Raw genomic sequence first — 14468 nt, 5'->3', positions numbered from 1 at the left:
CGTGGACTTTCTTGCACACCAGAGGAGAGTTGATAAGTTGACCCACACTTTTTATCTCGGCTACTGTGCATATGTTTCGTGTTTTGTCCACATTTGTGAAATCTACATTTCTTTGATGATGCTTTTGTTTGTTTCCACAGTGTTCCTGAATGCTGGAAAAAAACAACTATTATTTTTAATTTTCTACAAAAAGCCTGTTTCTGTACAGCAGTTGGGGAAGTAACAAGCAATTAGCAGAAGTGCTTCCTCCCTCTCTCACTTCACCAATCTATTTCTGTTTAGCTCTCCTCCTTCACTTCCTGCGGTTGAAGTCATGATCACATGTAAAAAAGAAGAGTTTTACCAGAATTATCAGAGAAGTACATCGTTCCTGCATCAAGGTATTATATACTTTCCATTATTGAAGCTCAGTTTTGTGACATTAACTTGATGAAGAGCAGATTTTCTGTTGGTGGAGGCCATGGATTAACGACACTCACCGTGCAGCGTTGATATCGGTGAGTACTACACAGTGACGAAGACGATGAACAGTCTTCATTGGTAGTTTAGTCATTCTAGATCAGCGGAGGGCAATCCTGGTCCTCGAGTGTCCAGCAGGTTTTAGATGTTTCTGTGTTTCAACCCACCCTGCACCCTGATACAAATCACTGCATCATGAACAGGCTTGTTCAGACCTCGATGACGAGCTGATAACAACTATTAATTTATATCAGGTTTGTTAATGCAGAGACACCTGAAACACTCCAGGATCGGGACTACTTCCCCCTGTTCTAGATAGAAATGTGATTTCTATTAATTCCACACATTTAACTTGAATGATTATATTCAGGAAAGCTTAATAAAAGTGTTACTTTTATTCAAATTATATGTCCAAACTTAAAATCAAGGCACTTTCTAAAGAAAGTGGAAAAATAAAATTCATTCAAATTAGATTCTGTTTTAGTAAAAATCTAATCGAATTTTATACAGTCCGGTTCAGTATGACTGTACTTATATAATAAAATCTTATTCAGTTGTGATGAATATACTGCCAATCTGTAAAAGGTTGTCTGGGAAAGAAATGTCCTCACATTTATTCAGTTCAGTCTCAGGTCCTGATCTTGTACGATCAACAGAGGAGGAAGTCCTTTTAAAGAGGAAGAGACCTCCAGAACCAGATCAGGGAGGATCCATCTGCAAGAAGTATTGAACTGTAAGACAGCATGTGTCAGTATGATGGTCACATTTGTACCAGGAAGTCTGTTTCTCTGCTGCTTTGTTCATCAACAAATACTCACTGTTAATATCAAACATAAAGAATCTGCAAACACAAATATTTGTTTTTATTTTTCAGTCCACTGATGATCACATGAATTTAAAGTTTGACATTTTTTCATTATTTGAAGTAAATCCTAAACTAACTGCTGCGTCTCAAAAGTGTTGTCGTCTTTGCGCAAGAAATTTAATTTGTCAGAATTCAACCAAAACAGTTTAAATTTCCCTCACTGAAACTTGAGAGAATAAAACAATCTGAGACTTCTGTTCAAAATTCATCTATTTTCTCTTCCTGCTCTTATCTTCCCCACTCCCTCCATATCTACCCTGCTGCTGTTCTCTGTCTTGTGCTGTGTTGTCAGTCTACTCTGGAGCCTCTCTCTGCATATCCTCCCAATCATGGACTTGGTTAGCTGGTCTCTCTCAACGCAATTGACCAAATCTTCTCAACGAGAAGACGGGGCAGAGGGGACCCCTCTTGCCCCCACGAGACGTTTGCTGATGAATACACAATGGAATCCTGGATGAAGTGAAGGATTGTGTGTCCGTCCATACTGTCGGTCTAGTATGTTGAAGATGCCCACATAACAGGATTTCTGCTTTTTGGAGTTGGCAACATATCTGGAAAATGTCTGCAGCTATTCTGACCCTTTCAACGCTGCCAAATACAATTGTTGTAATTTCAATCTGGGCTTGGCAGTTAACAAGACGCTCTGCTCCCACCACCCCTCCCCTCTCCTCTCATGACACCTGTGGAACTGATTACTGTAATAACCAACCGAGAATGGCCGATATAGCGTTCCATCGCTATGAAGGTCTATGGCTGAAACTGAACTGAAGAGAGCACACAGACTGACCCAAACTCAAACAACATGCACATGTACACAATTATAAACACCCCCCCCCTTAATCATCCTTCAACCGCCTTTGCATGCCATATCCCCAGCATGCAATCTAGGTTGATGTGCCGCGTCACAGCTGCAGCGCTCACTTAGAAAGCCTATGGAGCCCCCCCACACCCCACCGCCACACGTACTACACCCCCCTACCCCAACCCCTCCACACATGCTAGTCTACGTTGTGATGTTGTTTGAGTATGTTGCTTTTTTTTGTGCTGAGGTGGGATTTTTGTTGTTTTTTTTTGCTTCTTCATACTGTGTTTTTATACATTGTGAAGATGTCTACTGCCCTTTGTGAGACAAGAATAACAGAGACATAAACCATAAACAACGTATTTATGAAGAATGATTAAATATTGTATGTTATAAGACAAAAAATATATACATATTAGACAGAAAAAATAAACGCGGCAGGCAGTCTAACAATATCTAGTCTACGTTTCCAACAGAGGTAGTTTTCACATGTTCAGTTCAGTTCATATTTATTTCGAGCAATACAACATAACATAAGTGACCTGCGTGCAACAGAAAATTAAACAAATACCTTTAACAGTAGATGTGCAGGTTCAAAATACAAATTAATTCGTTAACACTTGAAAGGGAGTGGGAAGAAGAACATTTATTTAATAACTTTATAGATTTTTTTAAGGCTTCCTCAAGGCTTCAACATTTAAACCAAAACAATGAACAAAAGACCTATATCAAATTATAATAAAATGTATTCTACAGTTCACCTCACCTAAATTTACACACATTGTGGTTGTGAAATGAAGATGCATTTCACAACCACAATGCGTGCAAATCCAGGAACAAGTCAAAGTGAGCTATTGTCAAAGTGTGTTTAGTTGTGTTAGTTGTGTAAAGGAGGGAAGCGAAGGCAGAAATAGAAGTTAGAAGAAATATCACATTCAGTATTTACAGGACACATGATGCAGCATTGGATTCTAACAGTTTTTCCTTCTTTGTTTCTGTTTAACTGTTTTCTCTTTCCACCAAGAATTAGTGGTGACTGAGATTTGATGAAGAAGATGGGACACACTTTGTTCTCTGAGTTATTCTGTGAGTATGTCATGATGGTGTTTTGTGTTTTCTGCTTAAATCATACAAACAGAGGAAACATGTAAACAGAGAGCAGTGTAAAACTCATTTGTAGACGTGTTGAGAGCTGGAAAAAGGAAACTTGGTTTTTATCAACCTGCAGTAGTTGTCTTGTAGACAGGATTTGATAGAAACTTCATTCAGATTAGCTTTTCACCAGCAGTTGTACATCTTACTTTCTTATGTTGTACATCAAACAGTAGCAGCTGCAATCTTATATTGATTTTGAGAGATATATAAGTGTATTCATCTCTGTAATTCCCACCTTCACTGCAGTGCTGTGTTCTCTCCTCTACACCGGACGAGCTCAAGGTGATGCTCTTTTAAACTTTTTTCCTTATTGTTGGATTAATCTCAACCTGCTGCATCACTGTCAGACACATCCTTTGTCACTTTGTTTGGTTTTATATCTACCAGATGGTTGCATTGCACGTACCTGAACACAGAGAGATGATCAAAGTTTATAAAAGTGTTGTATGTTACAGATTATATGTTTGTGTTGTTCTAGATGCTGTTCTGACTATTGAACCCAGTTTGTCGATTTTTTTTGTTGGAGAGTCTTTTACCTTCATATGTGACATGAAGGAAGGAAGAAACGATGACTGGGAATACAAAATCCTCATGGATGGTTGGGATTTTGTTTCTTACCATACACACCAGCGCTACACATTATATCCTCTGTATACCTCTTACACTGGTGAATATCAGTGTCGTGGTCGACATAGATCCTCATATGTAACAAAGGACAGTAACATTCTCTCTTTAACTGTTTCAGGTAAGTCCTCAATTTTACCAGCATGATTAAGTTTATTTGATACTTTAATAGTAATCTTTTTTCTTTTAGATAACTTCCAATTATTAGCCAGACTACTGTTTTGGTATCAACATATTCCTATCTGTTGAAGATTTAATACCTTATGAACAAGAATATGAATAAGAAAGTTATTACTTTTTTGTGTGCACATTTTAAAGTGATATATTGTTGTCATATTGTTATTGTAATAAACACAAAAGAAAGATTAAAATAACTCTTACCTCATATTTTACTTTTAATATTTATAATTTGTATGTTTATGTTTTTAATAATAGCAAATCAACCCAAAGCTAGACTGGTTCAACACTCAAAAACCACACCAGTAGGAGGAAGTGTGACTCTGAGCTGCTCTGTGGAGAACTCTGCTGGATGGAAATACGACTGGATCAGACGAACCTCGAACACAAATGAAGTTCACGTCAGAACAAATGATGTAAATGGAGTTATCAGAGTCTCACAGGGAGGCATCTACAGGTGCAGAGGATCAAAAGGAGAACTAAACTTCTACACTGAAACAAGTGATGAAGTCATCTGTGTGATAACCTGTAAGTTCTTTAAGTTTGTTTAAATATGAATACTTTCACAAATAGTGAAAATATAACATTTATATCTTGATTTCATGTATTTTTATATCTGGTGGAAACAGTTACAAACAAGGTTGTTGTGATGCGACAACCCAACTGGCCTCAGATATTCAGAGGTGAGACGATCACTCTGACATGTGAGGTTCAGGGAGGTGAAACCACTGAGTGGGAGTATGGATGGAGAAGATCTGGTTCAGATACACAATGGAAATATGAGAAAACGTGGACTTTCACTGCTTCTGAGTCCAGCAGTGGAGACTACACATGTAAGACCAGACGCAGAGATGACTGGTATTCTTCAACAGAGACGAGTGAAGCCTTCAGATTGTTGCTATCAGGTAAGTCATGTTTGTGAATGTTTGGTGCAACGTATAAATTGTGTAAAGATGTAATGTCCCTGTTTGGTTGGGGTTAAATCCCAGCAAGGAGCAAGGATCAGCAAGGAGTTTTATTGTCCTTTTTTGAATTCTCGTGTCTGTGGCAACTTTCAGACAAATACTCCAAAAAACTCCAAACTCCAACAAATGACATTACAGTTAAAGAAAGATTCACTCACGTCGTTTCCCTTCAATGGAGGGAAATTTGAATTAGGGCTGATAGTTTTATTTACAATCAGAAAAAGCAAACTTAAACTGATTGACGCGTTCTCTGACTATATGGAGCGCGCAGCACCTGTAGGCTTACCTACACACACGTATACACTCACTACACACAACAAAGCGTAGCGTTAGTGATGCAACGAATATTCGGTAACCGAAATTGTTCGGCCGAAAATAGCAAAAAAAACACTTTCGGTGTTCGGTGGAATAAGTGGGGAAAAACCGAACAACACATGGCCAAAGCTCCGGGGGCCGTCCTCGGTGCCGGGCAGACCAGCGAGGCAGTTCCGGGGGTCGGTCTGGGGGCTTGGCAGGCTGGTCCGGGGGTCGGTCTGGGGGCTTGGCAGGCTGGTCCGGGGGTCGGTCTGGGGGCTTGGCAGGCGGGTCAGAGGGTCGGTCTGGGGGCTTGGCAGGCTGGTCAGAGGGTCGGTCCGGGACTGCGGCAGGCTGGTCAGAGGGTCGGTCCGGGACTGCGGCAGGCTGGTCAGAGGGTCGGTCCGGACAGAATGCGGGGAGCCGGTGTCGGGGGGCAGAGGATCCTCGGAGCTGCCTGAGTGGGGACCCGGGTCCGTGGCGCTGGCTGCGGGGGTACCCGGGTCCGGGGCGCTGGCTGCGGGAGTACCCGGGTCCAGGGCGCTGGCTGCGGGTGTACCCGGGTCCGTGGCGTTGGCCCCCCCTCAAGGGACAGATCCCAGATGTCCCAACAGTCCACACCCAGGGCGGGCGGGGGGGGCCTGGGTGCTGGCTGCGGAGCAGGGGCCGATGCGTCCGGGACCACCACCTGAACATGGAGAGGTGCGTCCGGGACCACTACCGGAACATGGGGAAGTGCGTCCGGGACCACCACTGGAACATGGGGAGATGCGTCCGGGACCACCACTGGAACATGGGGAGGTGCGTCCGGGACCACCACTGGAAGATGGGGAGGTGCATCCGGGACCACCACTGGAAGATGGGGAGGTGCGTCCGGGACCACCACTGGAACATGGGGAGGTGCGCCCGGGACCACCACTGGAACAGGGACAGGTGCAGGAGCTGGAGCCGGAACAAGCTGGGGCTGGCGCTGACGCCGTTGTCGTTGCCTCCCCTGAGCCTGCAGGCTCCTGGGCCCACCCAGAGCCAGGCGTGTTCCCCAAAAGGGGTCCCAATACTACTACTCCTCCTCCTCCTCCTCCTCCTCCTCGGCCCAGTGCATGTTCTCGGCCGATTCTCGGGGAGCAGGAACAAGCCGGGGCTGGGGCCGACGCCGTAGTTGTCTCCCCTGAGCCTGCAGGCTCCTGGGCCGACTCAGAGCCAGGCGTGTTCCCCAGAAAGGGGGAAGAGACTGGGGTGTGTCCGGGGCCACCTCGGGAACAGCAACAGGCTGGAACTGGGGGCATGTCCCTGTCCCCTTCACCGTACGGTGGTAGAACGCCACTTGGTCCCCATAAAAAAAATCCCATAAATCCACGTCCTTACGTGGTAGGTCCATGTTGGCTGGGTTCATTCTTTTGGCCAGATTGTACTGTCACGGCTCAGACAGGACAGAGAACCCAAATGCACAACACCAGGCAGATTCAGAGTCCAAGAGGCTTTAATCTTTGTTAAAGGCAGGCAGAGGTCAAACCGGGTAGTCAGGCAGATCAGGCAAACAAAACCAAAAGGGGCAGGCAAAAATCCATAAACCGGAATCAGGCAGGGTCACAGGCAGGCAGGCAGAAACAGAACAGGACATGAAGGCTGGAAAGCGAGGCATCTACACTCGACAATCTGGCAACAGGTATGAGGAAATGGGCCGGTATATGAAGGGGAAACTGATGAGGGAAACCAGGTGCCAGGAGTCAGTATCACAGTAAAAAAACCTCTGAAACTGTGACCATGACAATCTGGTGCCCCAGTTGGCCAGAGGGGGCAGTGTAGCCCAGGACTGTTGCAGGTTTTTGTGAGGGTAGCTCACATTAGCTACCCAAGGGAACACGGGCAGAACATGAAAACTCCCTTCACCAACCCCACCCAGGGTGTGGGCGCTGAAGTCACGGGGGAACTAACACGCAGCCTGCACCCACAGCGTCGCCAGCTAGAATTGAACCCAGGACCTTATAGCTGTTGGGCGGCTGCACTACCAGATGCGCCACTGCCCCCCTCTTGGCTTACCTTTGTCGGTGTCTCCTCAGTCAAGCAGCAGTTGAAGAGGCGATGTTTCATGGTGGACCAAAAAAAGAGGGAGGAGGACGTGTCTTGGCAGGTCAAGATATGAAGAAGGGTGTGTTTTGGGCAGCAATATTAGGATTTGTAAATTCGCTCCCAGGACAGCAGGTGGCTTTACCATGATTTCACAGCTCTTGTAGAGCTTTGTTCACGTCTGAGATCCAGCAACTCCCTTTCATCACCGTGATATTTCTTTTAACTCTGTGACGGGGGAACAAAAGGCCTGAGTAAAGGATTTGGGTCTTTTTAACTTTGATACTAATAAGACACCTCAATCACCTATATTCTTATCTCCATGCCAGATGAACCAAAGGCCCAACTGAGAGCCGACGTCAGACTCATCCCAGTTGGAGGCAGAGTGACTCTGAGCTGCTCAGTGAACCCGTCATCATCTGGTTGGAGATACTACTGGTACAGAGACGAGGAATCCTCTGAACCCCTGACCTCACCAGATGCTGTTTTCCAGTCAGATGGACAAATCAGTGTCTCACAGGGAGGAATCTACTGGTGCAGAGGAGGAAGAGGAGAACCAGTTTACTACACAACCTTCAGTGATGCAGTCAACATTTATACAGGTGTTGAGTTTAAAGAGGTTTACTTGAAATAGTTTAACCTGAAAAATAATGATCATATTTGTTAATTTTTCTTTAAAATGAATACTTCAAGTAATGTTGATTTCCATTTTCTTGTTTGATGGTTTCTTGAACGTTTACAGCTCCAAACAGAGCAGCTGTGACTCTGCACCCCAACTGGCCTCAGATATACAGAGGAGAGAAGATCACACTCCGATGTGAAATCCACGGAGGAAACACTGAGTGGGAGTATGAATGGAAAACCAGCAGCTCAAACAAACCACCAAATCTAAATGAATTCACTATTCCAGTTTCTTTATCAAACACTGGAACCTACAAGTGTAAAGGCAGAATGAAAAGTAAACCTATTTCAACAGATTGGAGTGATTCCTTCAGTTTGACAATATCAAAAAGTGAGTCACAGGTTATTTCACCAGTTGTGGTATAATGAGTACAGCTTTTCACAGAGATAAAATTATGTTATCTTTGACAGATAGACGTTTCAGATAAACTACCTTCAATAACAGCAAATGTCTCCAACAGCATCCAAACCTGTCCTCTCTGTGTCTCCATCATGGCTGAGTCCTGGAGTCTCAGTGAATCTGAGCTGTGAGGTCAAACATCCGTCTGCAGGATGGAGCTTCTACTGGTATAAAGCTCTTCCTCAAATACCAAATCTGTCCTACATCTATGAGCTGCTACCTGGTAGCACCAGCGGGACTGCACAGGACTCCTACATCATTGATGGACAGACACACACAGCAGGATATGCATGTAGAGCTGGACGAGGAGACCCAGTGATCTACACTCCTTACAGTCAGACTAAGATGGTCTGGTCTGCAGGTCAGTTTCTACACTGGTTTATTGTTTCCTCTCTCTGTCAACACTGATGTGTTCTGCTGCTGTTTGATAAACTACAAACTGTCTTTTATTGGTTCTGCAAATGTATTGATAGTTTTCACCCAAAAACCTTTTCTCTAGGGACTGCACTTTGTCAAAAATGTATTTTCTCTCATGGTATTTTCTACTTTTAATACCACATACTTTTAATATTGGATTAATACCACACTCAATTACACCAGCCTGCATATAAACCACAAATAAGGTCATCGATAAATCATTATGGAATAAAAGCCTTTATCTTCGTTAAATGAGTTTAATGAGAGATTAAAGGACCTGCCTCAATAGACCCATCAATCAAACAGCGCCCACGAACCCGCATTTCTACACAGAACACAGACCTAACATAGCAGAAGTGCTTTACAGTTATATAAATACATTAACCTAAATACATTCTCACAAACATTGAATTAGAAAGAGAGAGAAATATAGGGAAGTTCTTAAGGCGTTCAATGTGAAATTACCAAAACAATAAATTCACCTATACAAGCGCCTGAAATGAGTTTACTCCGTTGGGTGGCTGGACTCTCCCTTAGAGAAAGGGTGAGAAGTCATCAAAGAGGAACTGAAAGTAGAAAAATTGTTCCTCCACATTGAGAAGAGCCAGTTGAGGTGATTACTGCATGTGGCGAGGGTGGCACCTGGACCCCTCTCTTGGGAGGTGTTTTAGGCATGTCCAACCAGCAGGATGCCCCAGGGCAAACCCTTGGAACACCTTGATAGTCCCCCATAGGAGCTGGAAGAGTTGACTCGGGAGAGAAAAGCTCTGGGATACTGTACTTAGGCTGTTGCCCCAGTGATCTGGAGGTTAATGGATGTATCAATTGCTACATTTTGATGTTTTTGCGTTGTGCATCACCATGAGGTCTGATCCTTCATGATGGTTTGTTTTTCAGATCCTCATCCTTCAGCGTCCCTCACAGTAAGTCCTGACAGAGTTCAACACTTCAGCTCTGACTCTGTCTCACTGACCTGTGAAGGAAACTCGACTGAGTGGAGAGTGAGAGAGTCAACTCTTGACACCTACGTGTCTACCTGTTCAAACCGGTGGACAATGACCGGATGTGTTGTTCATACACTGCAACACAGTAATACGGTGTTCTGGTGTGAGTCTGGATCAGCATTCAGCAACGCAGTCAACATCACTGGACAGAGTGAGTCTCATCACAGTTTTTCATCATTGCAGTTTGGAACTGATAAATTCATCATCAGAATCAAACTTTGAGGGCCAACATGACACATTGATCTCTTGTCATTTAAATTCATGTTAGCGCTTGTGATTTGGTAAACTGTGCACAGAATTCCACATCTCCTTTCAAACTATGCCAACATTTAAGTTAAGGGAGATATCTACAAATGTTAATCTTTCTATTGACAGAACCAGTACAACTGGTCTATATTATAGCTTTTAGTTTTTTCCCAACATGTGAATAGATGTGAATTTAAGTGTTTCACATGAAATATTTAAAGCACACGTGAAATATATCCTTTTCCGAAGTTGAATGTTCATGTTCTGTTTTCCAGGTATTTATGGTATCATCCTGGTGAACCCCGTCCATCCTGTGACTGAAGGAGCTTCTGTTAGTCTGAGCTGCAGACTGAGAGGACAAAATCTACTTTCCAGTGTGTTTTTCTATCACAATGACAAACTTATCCAGAATGATGGCAGAGGGGAGCTGAATATCTCTGCAGTGTCACAGTCACACGAAGGTTTCTACAAGTGTGAACACACAGGAAACGTTTCACCACAGAGTTGGATGGCAGTAAAATGTGAGTCAATGTTCAGTTGTTCTGTGGTTGCAGGTACAGAGGGATTATAAAACAATTTTCTTTCTTCTTTTTTTAACAGCGGTGTCCAGAACAGAGAGTTCTTCATTTCTTTTTCTGGTTTGGTTGCTGGTTTGTGTAACTTTATTAAGTTTTGTTCTACTGCTGTTGTGTCTCTACAAAAAGTCAAAAGGTGAGAACTGTTTCCTTCTAATGTTCTTTTTATTTATTTATTTTTACATTCTCATGAATCAAAATTATGCAGTTATTCCATTTCCTGATATTCACTTGGAGTATTAGAACATTTTGCACTAAAAACATGTAATTTCAACATTTCCAGATAGGAGCTTCATCAGGTCGGTACAAAGCTTCCTCTCTCGCAGCTTACATAATTACATCCTGTGTGTTTAAGGAACTTATTTTATCAAATGTTTTGGATCCACCAGGTCTCAGCGCACAAATCAGAGTTCTGCTACAGACGTGAATGAAGGTCAACACGATCAATACGGTTCTCCTCTCCACGGTCAGACTGGAACCAGGCTGTTTTCTAACATATTCTTGTTTTTAGCTGGGTTTTTTTGTTTGTTTGTTTTTTGTTAGCTGATTTTGGAAGTCTTTTTAATGCAGATCTTCTCTAAATGTTTATCCAACCTCGATTTGAATTATTTCTTTGAAGGTAGTGTTTGTCACTATGAGTCAGTCAAAGGCCCTGAAGTTGGTGAAGATGATGCAGTTTATGCAACAACAGGTAAAATTGATTGACTTTGGACATGTTCATTTATGTCAGACTTTAAATGTTTCTTAAAATTAGGTTAGATCTTCATGAAAGTTGTTATTATCAAGTATTTTAACTAACTTTTAAAATGACACCAGTCAAGGTTCAGATCTTAATCCAGTGACCTCAGACAAACTGTCCAAATCCCTCATCCTGAACTTGTCTAAACTGTGAAGATACAAAACTCTCATTCCCCATCTGATCAGCAGGTTTTTCCTTTGAGTTTATATTTTCCTGCATCAACATTATCTATAATCAGCGTCAGCTCCACACATTGGTAGTTTCTGATTGTGCCACAGACACATCTTGTGATATTCTGCTGTAAATGTAAAATTTGTCTTTGTAACCATTAAGTATTCTCAATCTAGGTCTAAATGATACATATTTCAGATTTTGTCCATCATTGATTCCTCTTGCATTTGAAAAAAAGGAAAGGAACAAGTTTTACAATTTTAGTTGGGACCTTCTGACTGAGCTGAGGTAGAAATGATCCAGATGTAAATGAATGACTGTCTCTGAAGTCTAACAATGAAATCTATTTGGATTTCAGATGAATCCAGAGACGTCACATATTCCTCAATTGACCTTGAAAACATCAAAAATAAGAAAGGTGAGAATTTTATGTAGAAGCCAAGAACCATATACTCATGTCATAAAATACAATAGTTATGATGGTTTCATTGGATTGTTTTATCCTAACAACATACAATTATTTGTTCCTTCTGACAGGGAAGAAAAAGGAATCGGAGGATAAATCAGTTTACTCTGATTTGAAACTTAGATCATCAACAGGTAAGAACAGACACTTTAAGAAGCTCTGTCACCAGGAATCGCTGTTACTCTTAAATGTTTTTACACACCACGATTATGTATTGCACATGCATTTTGAATAAACACTGACAACACATATCTTTGAACATGTGCTTGCATTGATTCCTTCTCCACATACCATAATGCCATTTTACAGCGTAGAGAGGAATGAGATATTTAGTGGCAGATCCTGGATCCTGTTGTAAACAAACATCAGTTATGTACATTTGCAATGCAGTTCTTTGATTGTGGGAAGTGCTGACACCTTCTGAAAAACCTGGGAAACAGCATTTTCATTTGGCATTTTCCATCGCTATGAAACTCCAATTTTGCCTTCTAAGAGAAGTCAATTTTGTTGCATTGTAAGTGGCATGATATTCGTTAGCTTTACGTTGTATTTCCTTGCAAAGCACTTTGAATTGCTTTGTTGTTTAATTGTGTTATACCAATAATCCTGCTTTGCCTTGCCTTGCTTTGAGCTCAAAAGAGAGTGGGCTGGTGATTGCCAAAAGTCAATGCAATGTGTTATTTAACATGTTGCAGTATTTGGGATTGATTTTTTTTTTCCAGAAAAATATTAAAGTTGTAAAATTTGCATGTCAGGGAAGTGACAATAGGATCTCAGTTTCATTGCATGCCCACTTGACCTGCCAAACTATTTCTGTTTAATTATGCTACAATGAATCTAGTTTTAAATCCAATGGGACGGCCATTTCCTGTTTCTGTAGAATGTTACACATGTTACACACATGTTAGGGGTGGGCAAAAATATCGATATGGCAATATATTGCGATACTTTGCTGGGTGATTTCTTGTATATATGGGCTTGAATAATATTGTTAATGTAAACTTTTATATTATGTAAATTATATGAAAAACACATGAAAAATAGGTTGTAACTTTAGTTTGTATAATAGGCATGGATAACTTGAATTACCGGTACGTTGTTTTGACTTAGTTCGTCCAGTGAATTATCACTATAATCTGATGAACGTGCAACTCTGATTTTAAGATGCATAATGCCTTTTACAGCTTTCCGCGAACTATATATAATATCGCAATATATCGCAAAATCTGAATATCGCAATATCGTACCGTATCATGACCCAAGTATCGTGAGGTTCTTGGCAACACCCACCGTTATGTTACACTATTGTTTAACTCCACTTGGTGGCTCTATCCCTCATCTCTCATGAGGCCACATGGTTCCATTGTAGAGTGGAAGTTGCTGGAGCTCCACTCCATACCCATTCTGGTTCTCTTGAGAACACCCAGTTTTGCTCTTCAAATAGTTCCTTGAGTAACAACTAATACAAACTCTCCATTAACCCCAGTTTTAAAATGCTGAACTTTATAATATAAATAAATATACTGTACTTACAACAGTGTATAAAAAGATTTACTAAGAGAGGAGAACTCCAGTCAACTAATGTGATGATTTCGGCGTGACAATAACAGGAATGTTAAATAAATAAAAAAAAACAACCCAACGTGTGTTTTGTTTCAGATGATAGTCAACTATATGCCCAAGTGCTCCACCACAAGAAAGACAAAGGTAAGTAAAGTCTGCATCCACCTGCTGCTTAATCTGTTGAATTTGATTGTGAATATGGAAAATATTTTCAATCATCTCTTCCTACAGGAAAACCAGTTCCTGCAGCTGATTAGACGATTTATTCTGATGTCAAAGTAAATACTTGAACTTGGTTTTAAATGGAAGTAAACTGTCATTACTGACCCCTCAATTTTTACATTTTTCTTGCAGAACAATAAAGTGATAGTGGATGATAATATAACAATGTATGAATTGTAATGCACTGTATCATCTAATCTTTAATACAAAGATGGCTCAAAAGTTTGAATTTTTTAATGTTCAGCTTTACAAAATATACTATCTCATTACATGTAAAATTACACACATTTCCTGTGCTTTCTGCTAAATCAGCATATTTATATTCTGTGGCTTTTTCTATATTTATGTTATACATTAAATAAACTTTTGACTCAATAAACTTCTTTAAACTTCAAAATGTATTGTTTTAAATGTCTTTGACTGACTTGATATAAGTTTTATGCGTTTGAGGACGTTTGCATTGCAGGACAATAAACCTGATTTAAAGACAGCTGAAATACATCTAATAAATCATGAAGGAAAAAAGTCAGCTTTTTGGATTATATTACAAGACATATAAAATAACGTCTTAAAGTA

General features: G+C 41.3%; 1 protein-coding gene across 4 annotated transcripts; it reads left to right on the top strand.

Moving 5' to 3' along the window:
- Nucleotides 1–367: 367 nt before the first annotated feature.
- LOC133420782 (uncharacterized) lies at nt 368–14216 on the top strand. Of its 4 annotated transcripts, none has more exons than XM_061710604.1 (19): nt 368–497; nt 3157–3212; nt 3528–3563; nt 3760–4026; nt 4341–4610; nt 4712–4987; nt 7738–8010; nt 8151–8420; nt 8551–8850; nt 9804–10061; nt 10432–10677; nt 10757–10867; nt 11015–11030; nt 11121–11197; nt 11351–11422; nt 12000–12059; nt 12179–12241; nt 13767–13814; nt 13902–14216. In XM_061710604.1, the coding sequence occupies exons 2-19, from the start codon at nt 3173–3175 to the stop codon at nt 13925–13927; spliced, it is 2709 nt and encodes a 902-aa protein (XP_061566588.1). In that variant the 5' UTR covers nt 368–497; nt 3157–3172; the 3' UTR covers nt 13928–14216. The 4 variants fall into 4 exon arrangements, 3 of the variants coding, with proteins under 3 accessions (XP_061566588.1, XP_061566590.1, XP_061566591.1); XM_061710606.1 differs by having other exon boundaries at nt 370–497; nt 3151–3212; XR_009770630.1 differs by lacking the exon at nt 368–497 and having other exon boundaries at nt 2945–3212; nt 11355–11422.
- Nucleotides 14217–14468: the final 252 nt, after the last annotated feature.

Source organism: Cololabis saira, chromosome 20 (genome assembly GCF_033807715.1).
Source record: "Cololabis saira isolate AMF1-May2022 chromosome 20, fColSai1.1, whole genome shotgun sequence".
Lineage (NCBI taxonomy): Eukaryota > Metazoa > Chordata > Actinopteri > Beloniformes > Belonidae > Cololabis > Cololabis saira.
The sequence above is the reverse complement of the archived record's forward strand: the minus strand, read 5'-3'. Positions and strand labels throughout refer to the sequence as shown.